This window comes from Alosa alosa, chromosome 15 (genome assembly GCF_017589495.1).
Source record: "Alosa alosa isolate M-15738 ecotype Scorff River chromosome 15, AALO_Geno_1.1, whole genome shotgun sequence".
Taxonomy (NCBI): domain Eukaryota; kingdom Metazoa; phylum Chordata; class Actinopteri; order Clupeiformes; family Clupeidae; genus Alosa; species Alosa alosa.
This window is the reverse complement of record NC_063203.1, coordinates 689,988-714,850: the sequence shown is the minus strand read 5'-3', so window position 1 is coordinate 714,850 and position 24,863 is coordinate 689,988. Positions and strand designations below refer to the sequence as shown.

The 24,863-nt window shown below is 40.4% G+C and overlaps 1 protein-coding gene across 4 annotated transcripts in view; it reads right to left on the bottom strand.

Moving 5' to 3' along the window:
- exoc3l2b (exocyst complex component 3-like 2b) overlaps positions 1-24,863 on the bottom strand; it is a 166,775-nt gene that overhangs the window by 94,611 nt on the left and 47,301 nt on the right. For 3 of the 4 annotated variants that reach the window (XM_048264542.1, XM_048264543.1, XM_048264540.1), the window contains 2 exons: positions 12,128-12,598; positions 3,536-3,762 (listed from right to left, as the gene is read on the bottom strand). In XM_048264542.1, coding sequence (XP_048120499.1) covers positions 3,536-3,762; positions 12,128-12,594 — 694 coding nt within the window. In that variant the 5' untranslated portion in view covers positions 12,595-12,598. Of the gene's footprint in view, positions 1-3,535; positions 3,763-12,127; positions 12,617-24,863 lie in introns of all 4 variants that reach the window. The other variant, XM_048264541.1, reaches the window with a different exon arrangement.

Genomic DNA, 24,863 nt, shown 5'->3' with positions numbered 1-24,863 from the left:
TGTTGAGCTCCTAGCAACGTGCCTGCCTAGTCCTACCATGCGCAAAAGCTCAATTTAATTGTAAATTATGTGCAACATGTGCATACTTTGCTATTGTTTCAACAAGCCTGTTGTCCATATAGCCTGTCAAGAGAGTGGCGCCGGAACGATTTTAAAGGTAAACTATGCAGTATTGGCCATTTCCTTACTGTTTTCTCGGTCTTTGCTTCTTTTTCGCTGGCTCTGTCATGACGAATGTCTGAGAAACTCCATCGCTACCTTTTTCTAGCCGGTGCCTGGTGTGTATGTGTATTTGAATGCAGTAAAGCAATTTGTTACACTCGTTATAGTTCCTGACATCGAGGCCGTCGGCCCGCCGGCCCACAGTTGCAAGGGTGGTTTTTCCGCTCACAGGCGCTAGGGGGAAGCGAGACGGCCACCATTCAACCCGAAAAAAGACATATAACCATCCCAATGACTCTGAAGCTGTTAAATGAAGGTAAATTAAGCTTAAAAACTTGCATATTAAGCTAAAAAACCGGCATAGTGTGCCTTTAAGGCTATTTCACACATGCTACTCAATGGTGCTATTTCACACGCATTATAGCGACCCCCACTCACCGGGGTTAGGTGGAAGGTGTTAATAGGCGATTGGCGTAGCCTACAGTGGACTAGGGCTGTCAAAATTGCTCAAAAATGACGTTCGAATTTTCCCTCTAAAATAAACACATGTATTCAAATATATTGGAATATCTAGGATATATTATTTGCGCATTATGTCAGTGACGCGCATCATGTCATCTGTTTTTAACTTTTTGAAAACTTTTGAATTAACTGAAAGGAGATAAATATTTTTCGTTAGTTTTGGAAGTTTATTTTTAAGTAGCCTACAATGGCCAGTTCCGACAAAGCCGAAATTACTCCTTTTGAAACAATGAGTGAGCAGGCCGCGCGTTTTATGGTTATATTGCTTGACAGGGGGTTTCCAAGCAGCTTTCAGCCATAAGGCTACTTTGAGAACATTTCCTAATTCACCCGACACTGATATTCAACATGTTGAAAAATATTTCGGCATAGCCTAAGCAGTTTAATTAAATGTAATGTTAGTTGTAAACAAACGGGCTACTTGGTGAGGCTTGGCCTCACAGATGCGCTCGTGCCTTAGATGGCAAGAAAAATCTTCACAATATAGACCTATTAACTGACCGCCCGATTCACGTTGGCTCGGGGGAGGGGGGCCATCAGACATGTGTGCCCAGGGGTCTATGAATTGTTAATCCGGCCCCTGCCCCCAACGAACGCAACTTTCCACCTCTGGGACAGCTTAAAAGAAGTCGAGAGGACTCCTAACTCACTAAGACCTATTCACAAACCTATTTTCAAAGCGATGTTTTGAAATCCTATGCGGCTACAGGAGCTTCCAATCGCGAGGAAGAAATTTTGCATTGTAGGCATAACTAACATGCAATAACGCCACCAACAACAACCAAAACTAGACTACTCTTTGTCAACATGTAAATTAAATGTAACGTTATTGTGAATCAAATTAAAATGTTCTCCTCTTTGCAAACGTAGGCATAGGCATTGTGACATTAATTTAATAATGTTACAAAGATACTGAATCAATCCGTATGTTTCATTAGGCTACTAGGCTATTTGTTTTGCCTTACTCTTGATTCATTTAGGCTAGGCCTTTTTATTCAGTTACTCATCTTCTTCCGTCCTTGTGTAGCGCACGCATTCTCAGACCTGTCACCTGTCACTCATCATCGTAAGGGAGGTGTTTGGAATCAGTCCCGCGTTACAATCAACAGCCAATCAAGGTCACTTCAGTCAAGCTTGTGCATGAGTAATGACGTCATCCATAGCAACGAAGACTCACTCTTAGTTTAGGAGTTGTCATTTTTCCTTACTAAGAGTAGGTCTTGTGAAAGGCTTTGTGAATAACTGAATAAGAGAAACTCCTAGCTAAAATCTTTTATTGCTATTTAGGAGTACTCCTAGTGGTAAGATAAAAGGCTTTGTAAATATGGCCCCTGGTGTCTAACCCAATGCATAGCCCATTTACACAAAATAATGGTTGAATATTACTGATGATCATTGTTATTTAAGAACATGCAGTGCGCGTAGGGCACCAAAAACATCTTGCTCGTAAAAAATCATCATACCGCAGTAATCCTCCAACCCCCGCTACCACAGCTGTGGATAGTGTGGCATGCTCACGCGTTATGTCTCCTTCTTGCCAACTTGAAGGCCTATAGCGCTACCATTTACGTCTTCATAAAAAACAACTTGCCAGATATGCTTTCATATCTTTGGGCTTCATTCAGCATTTTGTTCTTCCACTGTCAAGCAGTCAATTGACTAGATTGCAGTCAAGAAGTAGGGCAAATTAATTTACGAAACCCAACTATGTTGGTCACAGTTGTCTAAGCTTCTATTGCATAGCCTGTTAAAAACATCGCTAGATAGTATTAAATCGCCAACAACATTGTTTTTTGCAGAAGCCTACCCTAGGTAGGTGGTCAGAGATAAAGTCTTACAGTAAATGTGAAAATCATTGCATATGATCAAAAGTTTAAGATGGGAGTAAATTTGCGCATCTAATTTGCATATTATGACATCACTGGGTGGAAACCACCTCAAATTATGCACCTTTCAGTAAATACTGGATGTCGTACATATTTAAGATTTTATTTCTTTTTTTGTTTGTTATTTCATCCACATAACAAATGAACAGGAAACCCGTAAAATGTAAACTAACATCAGTAAAGCGTTACTATGACCACAAAGCCTACTATAGCCTACCATAAAGTGGCCTAATTAATCTGTTCCTAAATCAGGTGATTTTGTAGTTCTTCAGAGCACTATTTTTATGATCCCTGCTGTCTGTACCACGTCCCCTACGGACACTATGATCACCTTTATCAATGCCACCTCAAGATTCATTATCAAGATTGTTTCAACATCTATTAAACTATGTGCCTATCAACATGCATTAAACTATCTGTCTATTAACATTCATTAAACTATGTCCATCAACATCCATTAAACTATCTGCCTAGCAACATCCATTTAAAATGATCTACCTATCAACATCCATTAAACTATCTCTCTATCCACATTCAACTTTTAAACTATCTACTTTTAAACTATCAATATTAATTAAACTTTGTGTATCAACATCCATTAAACTATCTGTCTATAATCATTTATTTACTATCTGTCCATCATCATTCATTAAAATATATGTCTTATAAATTTTCATTAAATTGTCTGTCTATAAACATTCATTAAATTATCTGTCTATCAACAACTTTGAAACTATCGACATTCGACTTTTAAACTGTCTACTTTTACACTATCAACTTTCATTATACTATGCAACCACCGTACCTATCCTAGCAACACTGTAGTAACCATCTCTGCATTATCTGTTTTAACTATACATGATATTTTACATTAAAATTTTTGCATTTTCATGCACTGGTAATTCCTTGGAATTGCATTTCTAGTTATTATTATAATACACCCCATGGGCCGGATCAGGTCATACCTGACAGGGGTTCCCTGGCCTTCACTTCAAGGAACTCCTCCACAGGCCCCTCTTCAGGACCTTGGGAGGATGACTGGTCCACACCTGACTCCCTCTTGTGCTTATTTCGACCAACAAGCTTCAGGAAGGAGAGGCGCCGGCTGCTCTGGTCAGCATCACTGTCACAAGAGAGATCTCCAGAGGGCAGGCTTTCTTTGCGCAGACTCTCTCGACATCTCCCTGCAATGCTGTTAAGGATGGCAAGCTTAGAAAACATAACATAACTTAAAGTGACCAGAGTGATGAATGGTAACAGCGAAGAACAAAACAACAGAAAAACACCACAACACACCAGAAGTTGGAGTGGAATGGAGCTGTCAATAACTTGATGAGTTCTGCAACATCATTTAAAAAGCAGAAGAAAGCAAAGCAGAGACAAATTACATCAGTTTTGTCTGGAATCTCAATTTCAGTATTTGCATCACATCACATCACTGAGATATAGTATTGTTGCCATAAACCATAAAAAGTGTTTCCCTTAAAATTAGTACACAGAAATAAAATTATTGTTTATAGTATATAATATAGTAGGGGTGGGCGATATGGACAAAAAATAATATCTCGATATTTTTTGTGATTTTGATGATAACGATAATTAGTCGATATCCTTTTTAAAAAATTGTAGAAGTCTGAGTTACTTTACAGCTCATTATTTATGAATAGCATCAATACAATAATAACCAATAACCTATCCTGTGACTTTTTAACCAAATCAACCAATGCATTGTCACTCTATGACACATTTCCAATTTTGCCCACTTGTGTGTGTGGCAATGACATGGTCTAGCCAGCTACATTAGAGAAGATGACTAGGCCTATAAGAAAGTCTGGAGCTGAACTAAGCAGACCAACAGAGTACATCTAAGTTATTTCCTTCGATGTTTTGTTGAAGAGAAATCATGTAGGCTAGCATTCCAAGTTACAGAATAGAAACTAATGCGTTAGCTTATGGTTAATGTATATGAGAAATCCCATAGAGATGCTAACAGTTAGCATAATCGGTAAACTTAGATATTTAGAGCGAACTTCAGTCCATTTACAAAAGAGTTACATGAGAATAGTTATTTGTTTACAACTAACTATTGAAATACTCAAAGGCTAATGTTTTCTCTCCATATAATACAGTGTAGGAAAAAACGTGACTGTCTCATCAATGCTACTTGAACAGAAGTAGCCGCATAAAATCCCAAGTAGGCTACCAAAGATTGTTAAGGCGCCTTAACAATCTTTGAGGCTACTCTCCCTGCACAAAATAAACATTAGGCGTGCGTGTGACAACTTTGTGACCCACTAGTGATCACGTGACACTTGCTCTGCTGCAGCCAGGGGCTTCTCCCGCATAGTCTAAACCTCCTGTGAATGTATGAGTCTTCAATGCGTGATTTCGAGTGTTTTTCCCCCATAAGTAATTTAAAAACTCGATAATGTCAATTTGCACATCGTTAAAACAACAATCCCGATATTATCGCAGACGATATATATCGTCCACCCCTACAGAATATTGCAACAGATTCTGTGTGTTCTGGACTGCAGGTAACTTGTTAAGCCAGTGGTTCTCAAACTTTTATTTCATTGCCCACTTTGATCAAGGGGCATGACTGATAGTGGAGATAACGTGTTATCCCGAGGCCTTTGCAAGTCAGCATCTCCGACGGTAGTCTACCCTATTAAAATATACGTTTTCGATGTCCCAAACGAGAGCCATACTTTATTGTTTTTAACGATCTCTATGCTACTCACAAAAATCTAGGCATGGGAACATGATGAAGTAGGCTATCCAACTGTCGTGTGTTAAATTATTGTGATTACGAGCCAATGGTTTTCAAACATTATGCGTGACTCGGACATCTAACTAAATGCAACAGGCTCATTTTGTCCTTGCATTCGCAAAATAAGGACCAGTGTTTTGTCAAATTGCAAATAGCTATTCGTTTTAACACATTTTATGATAGTAGCCTATACAAAAAGTACTTCATACTATCTTTATCTTGGAATATGGGGAGGGAAGTGGCGCCAAATATGAATGTAATTCTGTGGCATAAAGCAGATGTAGGCCTATTTGTTTATTGTACAGAAAAATAAAAATGACATGTCAAGCAGTCAATTGACTACATTGCAGTCAAGAAGTAGGGCAAATTAACGTGGGTCATAGTTGTCTAGCCTGTTAAAAACGTCGCTAGATGGTATTAAATCACCAATAACATTGTTTTGCAGAAGCTACAGATTAATTCTGAACAGTTATTTCTCTACTGTCTCAATTATCACACAAGACACTGTTTTGATTTGCGTAGTTGCGTTACCCCCAACACTGACAATAACGTAGACAGCAAATCAAGATATTTTTTTGTTTTGTGGAGCGGCACCGGTAGGCTATCAAAAGCAGATTTCGATTTTCACTACCACCGTGTAGTCAAGCCTTAAGCCATACCCAAGTAGCCTTTCAAGGTAATGTTTAATTATGCATGATTTATTTTGTTATTGAATTCGTAGGCTGGGATTCCTCTCGGTAATAATTATGTTTAAAAGTAGCCTCCTGCTTTTTCAGAAGGGGCGGCAGTCAGGCTACTGACAGAGACAGTGGCAGAGCGACGCACAGTGGCTGAAAGTGGTACTAAAGCTTCACGCAGCTTCACGCCTCGTAATGCGCGACTGAACTGGCCATTTGAAAGCGATGCCCAATGTAAGTCATACATAATTGTCCAGTATGGAAATTTGTTCTCTGCATTTTACCTATCCAGGGGTAGTGTGCACACATTCATACACACACACACTTGGAGCACTGAGCTCAGAGCCCACACACACTAGGAGCACACATACACACCCGGAGCAGTGGGCAGCCCTTAATGCTGCGCCCACGGAGCAGTTGGGGGTTAGGTGCCTTGCTCAAGGGCACCTCATCAGTGAATGTGGGAGAGTACTGTTCAATCACTCCCTCCACCCACATTTTTCCTACCAGTCAGGGATTGAACTGGCCACCCCTCGGTCACAAGTCCGCTTCCCTAACCAGTAGGCCACGGATGCTCGGATGACAAGCAGATTATAGCCTACACGCACCTACACTCGCATAGTATTTGAACTCATAGACAACGACAAAACAAAGTCTTACACTTAGTTATTTACTTTCATTATTGACTGACAAGGAGTTACAATCAAAAACAGCCTGAAAATATAGCCTGGATTCCTTTAGGTTCCTGGGATCAACCATTTCACAGGACCTAAAATGGTCTCTCCACATTGACGCTATCCAGAAAAAGGCCCAGCAGAGGTTATACTTCCTGAGACAACTAAGGAAGTTTAATCTGCCTAAGGAGCTGCTGACCACTTTCTACTCAGCCATCATTCAGTCGGTCATCTGTAACTCATCACTGTCTGGTTTGGGTCAGCCACCAAACGGGACAGGGCCAGACTGAAACTGACAATTAGGGCTGCAGAGAGGATCATTGGAGCTGACCTTCCCTCCATCCAGTACCTGTACAGGTCCAGGGTCAGGAAAAGGGCAGCAAAAATCTCTACAGACCCCTCACAGTGTGTTTGCTGTGTGTTTGGTTCGCTGGTGTTGCCCTGCGTAGGCTGAACGTGACGACAGGTAGAGTGTTTTGCCTTGTGAGAGCGGCCTGGTTTGGTCCTTGTCTTGGACGCTCAGTGAGTATTGCCTAGCCTCAAAGAACTGTCTTTCCATTGTTCGGCAGGTTGATAACTCCACCGAGTTGTTCAGAGTTTTGTGCGTGTTTGGTCTAGTCCAAACCGGAGCTCCGCGGATCACTTTGCAATAACGAACTGTTTTATCATTGTTCAGCAAGCTTATCACGGCAGCAAAGTTGTTGTTCCTGGCCTGTCGGCCTGTCTTGCCCCATTCGTTCCGTGATCTCCTTGCGCTGTAACTGTCTTACGCACGCAACGTGGGTAAGCTAGTAGTTTTGTGCGAGTTGTTTGGTCCTTTGGGGTGCACTCCATTCGCTCCGTGATCTCCTTGCATTAGAACTGTTTTACCATTGTTTGCAGGAGACACGCGACAGTAGCGAGGTTGTAGCAGCTGGCCCACTTCTCTGTGTTGTCCTGTGGTCTTTAAAAGCGCTCTTGTTGTTTAGTCGTGAGCGGCGCGACTTTAAGTTGAATATAGATTACATAGGCTACTGGGGAGGGTTTCCTTAGGGGTTTTCCTGGGAATTATTATTTTGTCTTTTGGAGATATTTTTTATTTCTACATTTTCCTTTCCTCCGGCGCCGGCCTGCCTTTATTGTAATCTAATCTAAACTGTAAACTGAAAGCAATCACGTTTGTGCTCTAGTTTTGGAGAGCTCTTCTTTTGTTAAGTGATTTTGCTATTTAATGTTATTTTGTTTATTGGTTTATCCACACTGGGAGCTTTGAAGCAGTCGGCTATGTTATAGTAGCCAATTAGTTATAGCCTAAATAAAAGCACTTGTTTGTGCTGCACTTGAGTAGCTTGTAATAGCAGCATAATTTGTTTAACCTGCTACATACTGTTTGAATTTATTGTGGCCTTAGGCCGAAGAGGTCTTTTTTGACCGAAGATACTTTTCTCTCTCGTTTTTGGACCTTTTTGCGTCTTGCCTTTTTGCATTTTTGTCGAGGCTACCGCCTACCGCCTCCTAGTGGCCTGACCTAAAAATAGGCTGAATGGACTGCTACTGCTGTTGTGGTGATTTGTTGGCTTGTGTGGTGTTCATGTGTGTCCTGAACAACAAACACACCTGTTTGCATTTCTTGAAGTCTTTTAGTTAGAGTTAAAATCATTTAATGTTTTGTGGTGCTTTATAAAGCCATTTAGTTATTATTTCTTAACTTTAGTTTATCTTCACTCTGTCTGAGTGGTGGTGGATAAATCCACCTGGCGCCCAACCGTTACGCTACCCCACTACCGCCACAAGGTGGGGGCGCAATGCAAGGCAGGCATCTTTCTACTAATGTCTGTATGTGTGTCTGTCTGTGTGTGTGTCTGTTTGTGTGTATGTGCTTGAGTGTGTGTCTGTCTGTGTGTGTGTGTCTCTCTCTCGCTCTGTGTGTGTGTGTGTGTGTGTGTGTGTGTGTATGTGTGTGTCTCTTTTTGCCTTTCTCTATATGTTTGTGTGTGTTTGTGTATGTGTGTCTCTCTCTCTCAGTGTGTGTGTGTATGTGTGTGAGAGAGACACAGAGAGAGACAGCATGTGTGTCGTGTGTAGTGACACACGTGTTTTTTTGACTGGTCATGTTCATAGCAATTTATTTTGTGTGTGTCAGATTCTGTAAGTGTGTGTGTGTGTGTGTGTGTGTGTGTGTGTTTGTGATACATGTGAATATCATCACAATAATGATATCTTACATTTTGTAAAGTTTCAGATTAATGAGTTGAGGCATTAACAATTTCTGGCACATGTCCTGCTTGGCCAGGTGGTGGCACTATGCCAGGCAAGCCCATTGGATGTCTGGTTATCTAATAACCTGTTAAGTTTCAGACCATTCATTCAAAGCATAAAACATTTATTGCACATTTTATGCTTGGTCAGATGGTGGCGCTATGCTAGCCATCTGAATGACACATGTGCACATCATCACAATAATGATTTCCAATATTGTATACCTACTAGGTTCCAAATAAATCAGTTAAGGCATTGCCCATTCTGACACATTTCCTGTTTGGCCAGGTGGTGGCGCTATGCCAGGCAGGACAATAGGGTTTTTCGATATTCTCATAATCATAATATCTATTAACCTGACTGTTCATTCAATGCACTTTGAATTTATGACACATTTCCTGTTTATGTGCAAGATATTATAATCATAACATATTACAACATATCAAAAATCCCTTCGCAATTTAACATCAGCATCATCTTGTCATCATATTTGCCAAGTTTCACATGAATCTGACAAACCGTCTAGGAGGAGTACATTCAAATCTATCATAAGACATCAGTGTTCTTGTCATTCTTTTTGTTGCCAGTGGGTTGCGCTATGCCAAATATGGATTATGGGCTTGTAAATATTGTCATTACCATGGTATTCAATAACCTGTGAAATTTAAAACATTTCAAGCCATGCATGGTGAATTAAGACACATTTATTGTTTTTGTGGAAGGGTATAAAAATTCATAGTTTCGCCATTTCGTCAAATTACAACATATCAAAAAAAGCTTCTCAATTTAGAATCAGAAGCATAATTGGCATCATGTATACTAACTTTCACATGAATCGGAGCAACCGTCTAGGAGGAGTACATTAAAATTGATCATGTCCACAACACACAAAATCCCAATTACCTCACTTCCTGTGGGCGTGGTTAATGGCATGTTAATTCAAAAGTTGATTGTTTTTGGGAGTTGCATACACCCAACAAATTTTGTGTGTGTATCTAAAACTTTATGCCAACCACAAGTTACAGTGACATAAGGGAGCGCTATGAAGTTCCTGGGCCAAGCCCAGTGCCAAGGCTTTTCCCCTGTGTATTCACGGTACCTTAAATTTCATGCGTTTTCACCCATGGGAAGCACCTCTTTTGGCATCACAATTCATCACATTTTGGTCCGCACAAAATCCCAAATACCTCACTTCCTTTTGGGTGTGGCTAATGCATTGTACATACGAAAGTTGTTCATCTTGGGGAGATACACACACCTACCAAATTTTGTGTGTCTAGCTGAAAGTATGTGCCAACCACTGGATCAATCACCTAAGGGGGCGCTACTGAGTCCCTGGGCCACGCCCAGGGCCAAGCCTGCATGCCTGTGTAGCCATTTGGATACCAGATGTGTGTGCCAAATTCCAAAACTTTTAAACCATGTTAACCACCTCAAAAATAGCAAAAATGTGAACAAATAATAATAATCTTTACAAAAACAATAGGGCTTCGCACCTCTCGGTGCGCGAGGCCGGGACCATCGGTGCTCGGGCCCTAACTATGCAGGTTGAGAGTCGTTCTGATAGTTCTACAACACTTTCTGGGTCGTTTGGTGGGTGCTTCGTCTCCCCCTAACGCTTCTCCGCGGAAAAACATATATGCAACTTTCTGGACCTGGTCCGGGTAAATCTGGATGTGACTCAGCGGAAGTATCCAATCGCGCCTTCGAAAATGTAGTCAGATTGTAGTTTCGAAGAAGACGGCAAAACAGACGCCAACTTGGCTTTGTTGCTGTTGAAATTGTAAGTAGCCTACCCTTGGGTGAACTTGTCTTTGTAATGTGGTTTGATGTGTTTGCTCGACCGTTTTATTGTGAGCCCTGTATGTGTTTAGCTTGGTTTCTTGATGGCTAGCTCGTTAGCTAGTGGGGGTTTAGCGTAGCAGTCACTTGCTACCAAAGCTGCAGGGGGAGCTGTGTAGTGAAAGATGCGAGCCCAAATCCGGTGAAAACCCAGAAACAGCGAAGGAATAACCAGAACTGCATAGTGCTTCTTTAATACATTATCATGACTGGGACAACAAGGAGGCGGTCACCCCCAGCCGCACCCCCCCCCCCCTACATACTGTATTTATTTTTATACATAGCCATATTACTGTTCTGTTGTATTCTTTTATTCTTTTTATGTTTTTTATTCTTATATGTTAAATGAGTGTTGTACTTTGAGAGCAAAGATTAACCGGAGTCAAATTCCTTGTTTGTTTAAGCAAACCTGGCCAATAAAGCTGATTCTGAAAAAAGCAATAGTTAGCCCAATAATATTCGAATGAAATTCGAAAAATCATAAGGACATTAATTTAAGCACACTAGTCGTGTTGACTGGGACTTGTTGCTAAGGTCTCGCCAATTGTTACAGTTCATGATGGCGTGTCTTCAAAATAGCTGTGGAGAACATGTGCCTTTCCCTTTAGACCAGTTTTATTTTTTGGTTAGTGGTGTTATCATTTTTAGTGGCATTAAAATAGTAATTTGTGATCATGCACCTGACCACACCTATTTGTTTTTTTTATTGACACGCCCGTACGCTGTGCACTTGGCAGAATAATGATCACTGCGTTGGGTGTAAGCTAGGAACATGAACGATGCATTGAGGGAAAGATAGCGCCCCAACTCTTTAAACAGCAGGCGTATTTGACTTTTATTTTTAAACACAACCATATTGGATTTTATTCATTAATACTGACTGAGGATTACCCTGGAAATCCAGAGTTCTCACGAGAGCACAATGGAATTGTCTCTGCGAGACACTCTGGCAAAGAGCAATGATGCACGTTACTTTTACCCCAACATTCCGGGAGTCCAGCTAAACTGATGAAGACAGCGCTGCAACATTGGAGGACAGTACACATTGGTCGTAGTGTTATCCCGATTGCGTCAAAGTCCGAAATCATTCAGAGAAAACATGGTCTAGTGTTATCCAATTGCGTGCAGTGAGATTTTTAAATGCATGCTTGTTGCAGCCCCTCAAGTTGGGCCATTACATTGCTCTTTGCCAGACCCTTAATCTTTCTAGATTATCAGGGTCTGGATTTTCCAGGCTAACTGAGGATGATGATGACTAACTTGTACACAATGTTACTCATACATACTGTACCTACAGAATGTGTCATGTGTGTGTCTATGTGTGTGTGTGTGTCTTTTTTTGTATGTTCTCACCGGAGCAGGCTGCCTTCTGAGCTCCTACGGCCTTTCTTCTTTCTCTCTACTGGGGAGGGGTTTCCAATGGAACCTTGAGGGGAGGGTGTGGCACTGCCTTTGGTCTTGACTGACACGCGTAAGCCCTTCCCTAGTTTGCCCAGGGTTTTGAGAGGAGACGCTCCACGGATACGATCCAGTGTTCCCTTGATAGAGGCCTTCCCTGATCCTCCATGTCGCACCTCATTAGCTTCATTCTCATCCTCCTCATCATCAAAAGGGTTGCGGTCATGGGGCACGCCACCTTCTAGGAGGGAGTCGTGGCGACCTGGTTGCCAGCCCGGCTCAGATGCCTGCTTCTCAAAAGGGTTGGGATTCAGGCTCATGTTGTGCAGTATTACCTCACCACATGTACTGCCCAGCTCAGCCTCCACACTCACCCGCCTGCCTGCTTTTAGCCGAGTGGGGAGGTTCTTAAGGATGGGCATGCCTCTGTCCAGCAAAAAAACACAAAAACACAAAAATACAGAGATTTAAAAAGCTAGCTAGCTTTTATGATAATCTACCAAGACAGTTAATGACCCACACATCAGCTTATAAAAACAGATAAACAAAAAAAGAATTACTAATGTGTTTTCACATAGACAAAAACTTTGCACAAATGATATCAAACTGCTTTCTGTTTCCACAAGTCCTTTTTATCTAAGGAATTCCTGCAGATCTTTGTGAACTTTTCGCTGACCAAGAAAAACCTGGTCTATAGCGAAAGGTGCATATTAGGCAGGGAAAATAAGTATTGAACACATTTTTTTCAGTAAGTGTACTTCCAGTGAGGCTATTTGCATGAAATTTTCCCTAGACATTAGTATTAACTTAGGTAATCCACACATATAAAAAATGTCCATTAGTAGAGTTATGAGTAAAAAAGTAGAATGGCATAGGAAAAAAGTATTGAACACGCCTACTGAACTTTCTTAAATACTTTGTGGAAGAGCTTCAAGGCATTTCCTGTATGACGAAACTAATCAGTCGCAGTATTCAGGTGTGATTTTGGCCCATTCTTTTAAATAGATAGTCTTTTAATATTGAAGATTCCAGGGGTCCGGGATTAGTGTGTGCTTCACCTCTGTGTGTTCACTGTGTGCTGAGTGTGTTTCACTAATTCACAGATTGGGATAAATGCAGAGACCAAATTTCCCTCACGGGATCAAAAGAGTATACTTATACTGATGATGCAGTTATGTTCCTTCCACTTGCATAATGGCTCCAATACTGCTTACTGGATGATTGTTTTGAAATGCATCTGTAACCAGTTCCATTGAAGAGCTCTTTGCTTTTACCCATCATGAAATGTTTCTTGTGTGACACCTTGGTAACGAAAAACCTTTTTATAGCCATTCAATATGTACTAACCCATCTTATATTAATTTCCACAGATAGGAGGGATAATTACTCTCTAACTACGTATAGATTCCAGCTTGTTCCTTGCCATTCCTTGCCTTTGTGTACTGCTTTTTCTTAGCGTGTTCAATACTTTTTCCCTGTGCCATTCCACTTGGTTACTTATAACTCAACTTATGGACATTAATGTTTGGATTTTTTTATATGGGTGGATTACCTAAATTAATATTAACTAGTGCAGTGCCCGTTCGAACATGCCATTCCTGAAGAAAACCCGTAGCTCAATTACATGCCCACAGGTATGCCTGCTTTAAAAATAGAATGATAAGGAAACATCATTCCAGCTAAGCATTCAATAATGAATAGGCTACTGAATATTATAATATTAGCCTATAACTAGATGTACCGCATAGCGGTACAAAATATGACCGCCGCTCAGTCCTGTACATCTGTTCCGCGAAAATAAATCACACTTCAATTTGTCTCCATATTTTACTCCATCCCCCACTCTTGAAACTTTTGTGTATGCTTGTTTGGCATGCCTGAGTGTGTGTGTGCGGCTGCACAGAAAGTAGCCTACTGGTGCTGAAAAGGTGAATAGATTGTAGAATAGCCAAAGAAGATGTAGCATTGTTATAAAACCTTTAAAATCTCTAAACAATCACAAGTAGGGCAGTTCATCACAGTTCATCCATTGCAACTGGATTGATGAAAGGTCACTTACACCTGTAGGCTACATTGTATTTGGGAAAAGCAAAAGGTATCAGCATAATGTTATTTATTTATTTATTTCTTTTTTATGTATTTATAAACAAAAACATATCTGTCAGTTCCATGCCGTTTTCAACAGCTATCAAAAACAAAGGTCATTTTTGGATGGATGGATTTTTTGTTAATGTTTCTTCTTCTACATAAGATTTTAGTCATCTTTAGTTCATGTAATACTTTATTGTCAATGCACAAATTAAGTAACAGTAGTCTGAAACGTTATTGTTAATGCACAAATTAAGTAACAGTAGCCTAGTCTGAAACGAAATGCTGTTTTACATCTAACCAGTGGTGCAAATAACTGACATGTCCAAATGGGCCTTGATGAAATCGTGCCGCTAGACTGTTCATACACATTTTAACGGGCCAAAGTTGAAGAGCTTTTGTCCGTTATTGTTCGTGCAAATATAGGCTGATTCATGTTCCCTTGCATTGTGTAACTGAGGTCCATGGCTAGTCTGGCTTTCATCAGACCAAGCAATCAAAAATTTAAGAAATCCAAAAATAAATAGCAGGCAGATCAGGCTGGGTTCACCTAGCCTAGTCCATAGGCACCCGATATTGTTTAATTTTTCGATTGAGATATACACTCTGGCTATTCTAAATGCAAAAAATGCATCAGGGAGTTATGACAAAACGGTAACTAACAAACTAGATCCTAATAGAAAGCTGTTAGCTTCCCTAAGCTACAGGTAGGATTATAAGGTAGGCCTATTTACAACATAAATTGTCAATAGGCTATGCTGGCGACACAAATAAAATCTCCTTTGGAAACCAATGGTTTACGCCTTACAGTATCAAGCGGACTTAAACTGTCATATCGTGGCGAAAAGTTGTAATAGCATTCATGCAGCTCCATGAGTCAAGGAAAGCGCGAATGAAGTAGCCACTTCTAAATGGGACCCACTACACAGTAGCTTAAGGTGTGTTGCTAAAGCAGCCATAATGAAATGAAGGTGTCATTGTTTGGATACTTCACACACACGTGCTTTTTTTAATTTCACAGACTACAACTACCAAGCTGTAATCAAAGCACATCGATTCCCTCTCACACCCTGCACGCACTTAAAACAAAATAAACAGGCGTCTCAGTCTCACGCATGTATAGGCAAAACTGTATCAGACCGGTGTAACGTTGGTAAATCTTCCATTGCAGAGAATGATTTTGTAGCACGTGCAATAAATGACAGTCGAAAGATACAAACAGTGCTGCTATCAATTTGCTTGGTATAACCGCATTTATAGTTTTCTACAAATGCAATCAATCAAATGCCTCCATCACTCAACCAACGCTTAACGGTAACATTACCTAGGTCCTTATTGATATTACAAGATTAATGTACCTGCAGTAAAACCAAGCATGTCCGATAAACATCCTCAGATTTATTTCGGGCTGCAAGAAGAAATGGGAATTACACTTCATGTGAACATCGTCCTATCCTTATTAGATGTTCGCTGCGGAAAATTACAGTCCTTGTAGGAAGCGTCCATTGTTTTTCCAACCCACTTTTAACTTCCAACAAAATTACGTCTCACTGCAACGATAAGCGCCATCTAGTGGACAAACGACTACTTATCGCCAATACTGAAAATGCAGCCATGATGATGATGATGAATATTTATTTTGGCTTTCTTTTAATCCTACTGAATTTGTAATTATGTATCGGCCGTTCTAATACCGATAGTATGTGGGTGCCTGTGTGTGTGCATGTGTATATGTGTGCACCGCCATTTACAGGCCAATGAGTGTACAGTCACTAAATGTACACATAACCTAATTTTTTAGACCCCCCCATGGATGAAATTCTACGAAACTTGGCATACCCCCAGAGAATGCCAGGTCAATCATACACATAAAATTTGGTGCAGTTCTGAACATCTTAACTGAAGATAGGGGCGATTAAAGCAGAATAATATTGCATTTTCATTTTTACCGGGGTGGGGTGCAAATCACAAATTAGTGATTATGAGCCAGGTTGATGTGGGCCCTTGAGACCAACATACCATAAAAGATTCTTCATCCTCAGTGCCACGGTTCAGGTAGTTATTTAGGAAAAACAGTTTTTTTTTGCGGTTCGGGGGGCCCAGCACGGGTGGGGGGGGGGGGGGTGGTGGTCCCCGGGGATGAAATGAAATTTTTCCGTAAAAGTCTAGTGGGGCTACATACCCACCAAATTTCATGTACCCCGGTGATTCGATTGTCCCGGTATCAATGACCAAAAATTCAGGGAGTAGATGATGGGAAAAAATTCTTGAATTGTGTGCATGTGTGCGTGTACAAATTTATGTTTATGTGTGTGGGTGTGTGTGTGTGTGTGTATGTGCGTGCTTGTGTGTTTGCCTCATATGTGTGTTTGTGCATGTGCATGCATGCGTACATATGTCTACTGTGTGAGTATGTGTCATAATGATGATTACTGTAAATGTATGTGTGTGCGTGTGTATCTGTTTATGCACATGTGTGCACATGGAATGGGTTAACATGACCCCTGGAGGCAAACATACGGAAAAAATTGGTCATCCTAGGCCCTACAGTTCTCAAGATATTCACAGAGAACTGTGTCTGCCCTACCCTCCTTTCGGGGTCCAGTCCAGCGGGGGGGGGGCTACAGATCAAAACGAAGAATGACGGTTCCATGCTATCCATGTGGGGGTACATGCCCACCAAGTTTTGTGTACCCCGGTCTTTCAGTGTCCCCGGGAATCCTTGTTGGTGTACGCCACTAAATGTACACATAAATTATTTTATTGTAAGGCCCCCATGAACGAAAAGTACACAAAACTTGGCATGCATTCGGAGGGTGTCATAATAATCCTACACTTTTAATTTCGTGCAGTTTTGACCTTGTCAGCCAGAGATATTGTGATGAAAACACCTAATTTTTTTCTTTTTAATTTTTTAACTAGGTGGGCTATACATGAAATAAGTGGTAATGGGATGGGTTGACATGCCCCCTTAAGACCAACATACATAAAAAAAGGTGGACCTCCTAGGCCCCACGGTTCTCGAGATATTCACAGAAAACTGTCTCCGCCACCTACAGGCCAGTTGGTGTATAGTAACATAAATTAATTTATTGTGTGGCCCCCCATGAACGGAATTCCACAAAACTTGGCGTGCATACAGAGGGTGTCATAATGATCCTACACTTCCAATTTCGTGCAGTTTTGACTATGTTAGGTCACAGATACCTTCAATTACAACACCTCATTTTTACTTTTTGTGTTTAACTAGGTGGCTTATACATGAAATGAGTGGTTATGGAATGGATTGACATGGCCCCTTGAGATCAACATACAAAAAAAAAAAAAAAAAATCTGACTAAACCTATATGACCGCCGCTTCGCTGCGCGGCGGTCATAATTAATGTGGCCACTAATACATGTGTAATACATTTAGGCATGGCTGCATGTGACATTTCTACAGATCAGAATGACATAAGCCTAACAACTGTTTTGAGTTAAGGCTAAATGTGTATAGCTTACTGAATAACTTCCTAATGCTATTCGAAGCGTCAGTTTATTGCATATACTTTTATTTTGAGTGGTCACTATACCCGTGTTTGTTGGCGTGATAAGTGACGTCGCTCATTCTGCAACTTTTGTCTAACGTTGGCTATGTGGCATTAGCCTATCGCTCGTTTCAATTTGGGACCTTGCAGTCGGAATTGTCGTTTGTTTAGTCAAAGTCTCAAGTCAAAAATGTAGCCTGGGCTATTCGAAGCGTCAGTTTATTGCACATACTTTAATTTTGAGTGGTCACTACATACCCATGTTTGTTGGTGTGTTGTTGCAAAACCCGCATAATCATTTTATGCAAGCAAACTGCATACAGGGAATCTTTATTGTTGAGACATGATAATCATCTTGCATCTTAACCCACAAGCGGTTCCCGAGTAATCCGTTTTTTAAATTGCGACTGACTATCATCAAAGTGAGACCTAGCTACTGTCAGTACACAATCCATGGGGTGAAGCTCCCCTGAAACTGGTCCCCTTGGAAACAGTGCAGTGCAGCGATAAACGTCCTACGTAAATAAGCATATTTTTAAATATGCATTCAAAAATCTTCAAAATTGAGAGTGCACACCTTTGTGCCATGCGCGAGCCACATACAAAATCTTAGGTCAGTCTGACAAATGGTCAGCGAGATATGCGTGCCACAGACACACACACAAAGACGCTCCTTGCTTTATAGATAGATGTCTGGTGAAAATTTCATGCAAATAGCCACATTGGAAGTATGCATACTGAAAAAAATGTTGACGTGTTCAATACTTATTTTCCCAGCTGTAACCTTATATGGTAACCCCTTGTCAGTCCATAGTAAAAGTAATTACCTGTGCAGAACTGTTTTGTCGTTGACTATGACACCACGGCGAGTGCAGATATAGGGCTGGGCGATATGGCTTAAAAAATCTCAGATTTTTTTTACACCAAACCCGAATACGATTTTAATCGATTTTTCCCTAATTAAAAACAAACTACAAATGACATACAAAATAAATTGTCCAAAACAAGTTTAGACTTAATTTTGTTTTGATTTTCCCTGTTTTGATTTGATAGAAATTTCTCCTTGGGGTGAAAGTAGCGACAACAAGAAAAAACTATACCCATATATCAGAAGACTTTGAAAAGATTGTTGAAACTCTACAGTAGGCTATCAGACGCTCCCACATCTAAAGACAAAGTCACAGGTGTTAACCCTTAGAACACTAGACTGTTTTAAGGGCATGTTCACTACCTTTCTGATTGATCTGCCTCAATTTCATGTATTAATACTTTTTGAAATAATAAAAATACAAAAAGCGCAGTGGCGCATTATGTATCTCACCACTGAGATGTGTAGGACATTCTGCCCTACACCAGACTCATGTGTGTGTAGGGCAGAATGTCCTGAATCTGGCAATATCATTGCCATGGTGGAGGGATTCTCTGTGGCTGAGCAAATGTGAAAAATATGTGGTGTGTGCCTTACGGAAATAAATATTTTTTTATTTAGCTCTAAGAGCCCTACTCTATTTTTGGCCATTCTCACTACCTTAAGTAAGCATTTATCCTGGTCATGTATGTATGTGTAGGCCAGACTGTCCTGAATCTGGCAATATAACAACCATGGCGGAGGGGGACTTTGCGGCTGAGCAATATACAGAAAATGACCTTTCTGCGCTCCATATCTGTGACACAAACTGATCTGACCTGACTTGACTTGAGTTAGCTTGTTAGCCTGTGTGTGCACTCATGATGATTCTCTACAACTTTTTACTGCATTGCCATGAACAAAGTAAAGGCAAAAAGGTGTTTCTTTGTCAAACAAATTGGGATGCAATGTGAGCCTTGAATGCCATGAACGAATTTGCTAGGATCTCAAAACCGGATTATGAAGATACTTTGTCATAGAGAAACACATGATGGCATTGGATTATGCTTTGCCACAAAAACGTAGGAAAAGTCGAAATATATGAAGTTATTATTTTACCATCACTTTGTTTGTTTTATAACCCAGAAGGATGTACTTGGCATCAAATAGCTCTGTGTCTCCTCTTTCATTGGACATGCGTGGCATATCTATCTGATCACCGGTTCACGAGTAATTCATACGAGAGTAACGTTTCTTGTTTTTTGTACATGACATTATTATTTTGCAGTCACTTCGTCTGTTTTTATAACCTAGAAGGATCGATATATTTGGTACCAATGGATAGCCCTAGTGTCTCCTCTTTCATCTGATATGCTTGCCATATCTATGCGATCATGGGTTCACAAGTCATTTAAACGAGAGTAATGGGTGTGCAGGTGAACGCAGAGAAGTAAAGATCCAATTTGATTTAATTCCATGATTTTTTTTATTTTCATACTTGATTGTACAGACAAGTGCGTAGTCTTGTTGGAAAGCCCCACTTCTGCGCTGGCACGCAATAAAGGTTTCATCTCGCTGCAATGAACAGTTCCGGATCAATGTAACAGAGAAGAAAGGGTATGTTTTTTGACGCACTTTGCGTCAATCGGGTTCTAAGGGTTAAAGTCAGATTACACAGACTATGATTTTGCAATGACTAGGAATTTTGTATTGTCACTATACAAGATCTGCAGCAAGATCATAGAACTAGATTCCTTTAAATTATTTCCCATCCTGCACCAGATATCAACGGAAACTCAACAAGGATTGTAAACGACCCATACTACCCTAGGGCCTCACATTTTCGTGCTTCTGCAGCATTCTTACATGTGTGACATCCTCAATCTGCAGTGTTAGATCATTTAGGCTAGTATGTGCAGGTGAAGTGTTTAGATCCGAAGAAGTATTTTCGGGCAGGTCATTGAGTTATTCTGTGAAATATTAATAATTTCTGAGAAACTAAATAACAAATAATCGCATGGCTAGGCTACGGCTGTAACCACTTTGTTTGGTGCATTATTGTTTTTTTTATAAATTGCCCACAGCACTATTTTCATGAACCAAGACTAAAGACACTTGACATGTCGTAACGTCAACACTTGATTCAGACTTGGCACCTTACATAGCCTATGCGATAGATGAGTGTGCCACGTGCAGTAGGCTAGCAAGCCTCAAGCAGGGCAATCCTGATCAAGTTGCTCTGTATGTTCATCCCTTTATGTACCTCTTGGAATGTGTGTGATGCTTATATTTGATGCTTATTTGAATATGTTATTAGTTCATGGAGGAACATTAATATTTTGTCTTAGAGTCTGTCTTGTGAATTATGTGTTAATTGTTTGTTTTGTCTACCCCTGCAATTTAGAATGGTGCTGGCCACCTGCATATATGTTCACCCCTCTGTCAGTCTAGAGAGTTGAGTCTAGTGTTGTCTTGTGGCTTTGAGACGTCTATAGTAAAGTTATTTAAGTCTTTTGTAGTCGTGTTCCGTGTGGAACTAGCCATGACTTTGGGATTTGTTGATAGCGGAATTACTTATGAATTGCTCTCATTTTGCAAGCCTTAAATACATTTTTTGCACTTTACCACTACTGTCCCTCTGCTTCTGTGGCCAAGCCCAAAACTAGACGGAAACTCGAGGTAGCTCCGTCACAGAGCGCTCTCAAATGCACAAGTTCTGTGCACTTTCAGTCAGACATTAGTGCTTGCACTATGCCTGAAACACACGTGCATACCTAAATCCTCAAATTATGGCCGGGATTCTATTTATAGCCGGGCCTCAGATTCGGACAAATAAAGGCCAGTAATATTTTTGTTCCGATTTTACTCATAAAAGAGCTCTTCTTAATATTTTATATTGTTGGTTGGTTTAATATTGTTGGCAATGAAAAGTCATTATCCTACACCATGAGTCTACAACACGTCGCTTGCCGCCCCCCTTTTGAATTTGCCAGAGGCTGAAGCAGTAACCTACATTTAAACACAATTGTTGCTGCCAGGCATCAGCCTACAAATTTTATAAAAAAGTAAATCATGCATAACTAAAAAAAATGTAGGCTATCGTAGACCTCTTTGGCTATACGGAATAAGGTTTCGATTACAGCACAGCACACATTCCATGGATGCCTTATCTCACAATATGATGGAAATCCCGAGACTCTTTCAACTACATGAAACTTAATAGTGAACCATCAAATACCCCACAGATTTCAGTGGCCATCAGTCCCGATTTTAGCAATATGATCAAACAGTCCAAACGTAATTATATCCCAAATCGAACTGCTTTTGATAGCCTACCGGTATGTCACTCTAAACGAAACGTAGGCCTATGTCTCACAATAACACGCACCACATAGGAAATAAAGGCCTAGCTGCCTCGAATTCAAGCCTGCCCCAAATAAAGGTGCTGTGCTTTGCGCCGCCTAAATAAAAGACCTCAGCGTGTGTGTTTGCATGGGGCTACGTTCAATTGAAGTCAGAGTTGTTCCGTCCAGTCAATAGTCCCGCATTCAGGCCGCTCCATTATTTGATTAACGTTATCAGACAGCACTGTAAAATGTGGACTTTTATTATTATGCGCAATACTTAATAACTTAGGCGCAATACCCGCACCGAAATTTAGGCCCTGGTTTTAAATGTGCATGCTCTTCTGCCAGCTTGTGCCAATATATCGTCCAAAATGCTTGATTGCATTGCATTCTCCACATTTTTAGCTAAATTTTCATGTACCACATCAGCATTTTTGTTCTTCAGAAGTGAATCTTCTGTAAACTGCTTTACAATTAGTGTCTGGCCCTCGTTGGCAGCCTTCTTTACCACACGGCTCGCCACAGCTGGCAGCCATTCACTCCTTCTTGTATGTTCTTTTAAATCGTTAAAATCTTTTTCTCTCTCGTTCTGGGAAATTTGCACTGCTGCTGACTTGTGCCTCCATGTCACCCAAAATGCTTGATTGCATTGCATTCTTCACATTTTTAGCTAAACTTTCATGTACCACAGCAGCATTTCTGTCACTCCTTTGTCTTCATTAACATTCCCAGTAGAATTCTCAATATTTTTGGCCTCTATGTGTCTAATTACATTGTCTGTTCTTGGTCGTAGATTTTGTTCCGCTTCGGTCTGCATGTCCTTTTAAAACCACATCTTTTTCTCTCTCGTGAGCATTTAATCTGCTGCCGGCTTGTCTCTCCACATCGCCCATAATGCTTGATTGCATTGCATTCTCAACATTTTTAGCTAAATTTTCATGTAACACATCAGCATTTTTGTTCTGTGAATCTTTTGTAAATTGCTTTACAATTACCGTCGGGCCTATAGGCAACTCTTATCGCCTGGCTTGCCTCAGCATCGGTCACGTCCTTTTAAAACCACATCTTTTTCTCTCTCATCATGAGCATTTAATCTGCTGCCGGCTTGTGACTCCACATCGGCCAAAATTAGGGTTGGGCACCGAAACAAGGTTCTAATATGGCACCGGTGCCGACGCAAACGGTAGTAACAACATCGAATAACAACGTGGATTTCGGTGCCTCATTTTGGTGCCACTTAGATTTTTTTTTTTTTTTTTTTTTAATACGAGGCATCACTGCACATCATGCGCCATCGTCTTACTCTGATAGCAACACATCCAGAAGTTAGGTCTAGCTAACATTAACACAACATGTAAGCTTAAAGGAGATGGGTGCACAACATAGGCTAATGGACAGTATTTGACCGCTTGCGTGAGCCCATGACAAGTAGCTTATCACAAGCTCCCGTCAAAATCTAGAAGTAGGCCTAACTACACACAAGCAAAAGGCTATGAAACAACATCAACAGTATACTTTACACAATTACCTTGCTAATGCTTTAACTGGCATTTATTTGAAATGTTATGTAGGTTACATACCTCTGCATTGATATCCCTGAGCTGTCAAAGAGGCTACATAATATCTCCGTTTGTTAGCGCTAGCTGCTCTAACTGGGGGTAGCCTGTTAGCGCATAGTTGCTGTTAAAAGGCCTACTAGCGCTGGGAATCTAAACACTTCAACATCGGAACATGTAACATGTTTAAAACTATTGGGTGTCAAGTCAAGTCGGCTTTATTGTCAATTTCTTCACATGCACTGGTCATACAAAGAATTGAAATTTTGTTTCTTACTTTCCCATGCAGACATAGACATACTTTACATACTTTAGACATAGACATAGCCATAGACAATAAAAAAAATCAAAATATACAGACATACCACATACAGACATTAAAGTGCGAGACTGAAATATAGAACATATATCAAAATATAGAAATATAGAACATATATCTAAAAAATAGAGGTAGTTGTGTTGTATATTTACATAGTCCTAGTCCTAGTTGGGTGTTATGGGGGAAGACATCAAACTTCTTCAAGCATTTGGGAACACACTGAATGAATTTGAAAGCAGAGTCCCTCGACGTTAGATTAGGTTGCTTGCAAATGCCGACCTGATAGTTCCATGGCAAGCAGTTTTAACATACCTTATGGCACGCTGCCTACACTGGATGAACTTGAAAGCAGAGCTTACCATTTTGTGTGCATCCATGGTAAGCTGTTTTAACATTTAAATGTATTATGCGTAGAAGCAATGAGATATTGATAGTAAAATGAATATTCCAGTTCAATTTCACGTTCAAATTTGTCTTATCAATTAAAAACCAATTCATGCTTTACCATCACCATTTTATTCTAAAAACAAAGTACCGGTTCAGGCACTGCTTTGGCACCGGCACCGTTTTAAAAGTATCGATTTAGCACCGGTATCGGATAAAACCCAAATGATACCCAACCCTACCCAAAATGCTTGATTGCATTGTATTCTCCACATTTTAGCTAAATTTTGGTGTCCCACATCAGCATTTTCTTTCAGTGAATCTTTTGTAGCCTAAATTGCTTTACAATTACCTCCTGGCCCTCCTCTTGGCTGCCTTCACTCCTATGTCTTCATTAACATTAATCCTCAATAGTTCAGTTACATAGTCTCTGTCTGTTTTTGGTTTTAGATTTTGTGAAATACATTCCTAAATACTAGTCCGGTGCGACTTATATATGTTTTTCCTGTTCATGACACATTTTTTGACTGATGCGACTTATACAGTGGACATTACTTTGAAATGGCTGAAACTAGTACCACTTTCAGCCACTGTGCGTCGCTCTGCCACTGTACGTCGCTCTG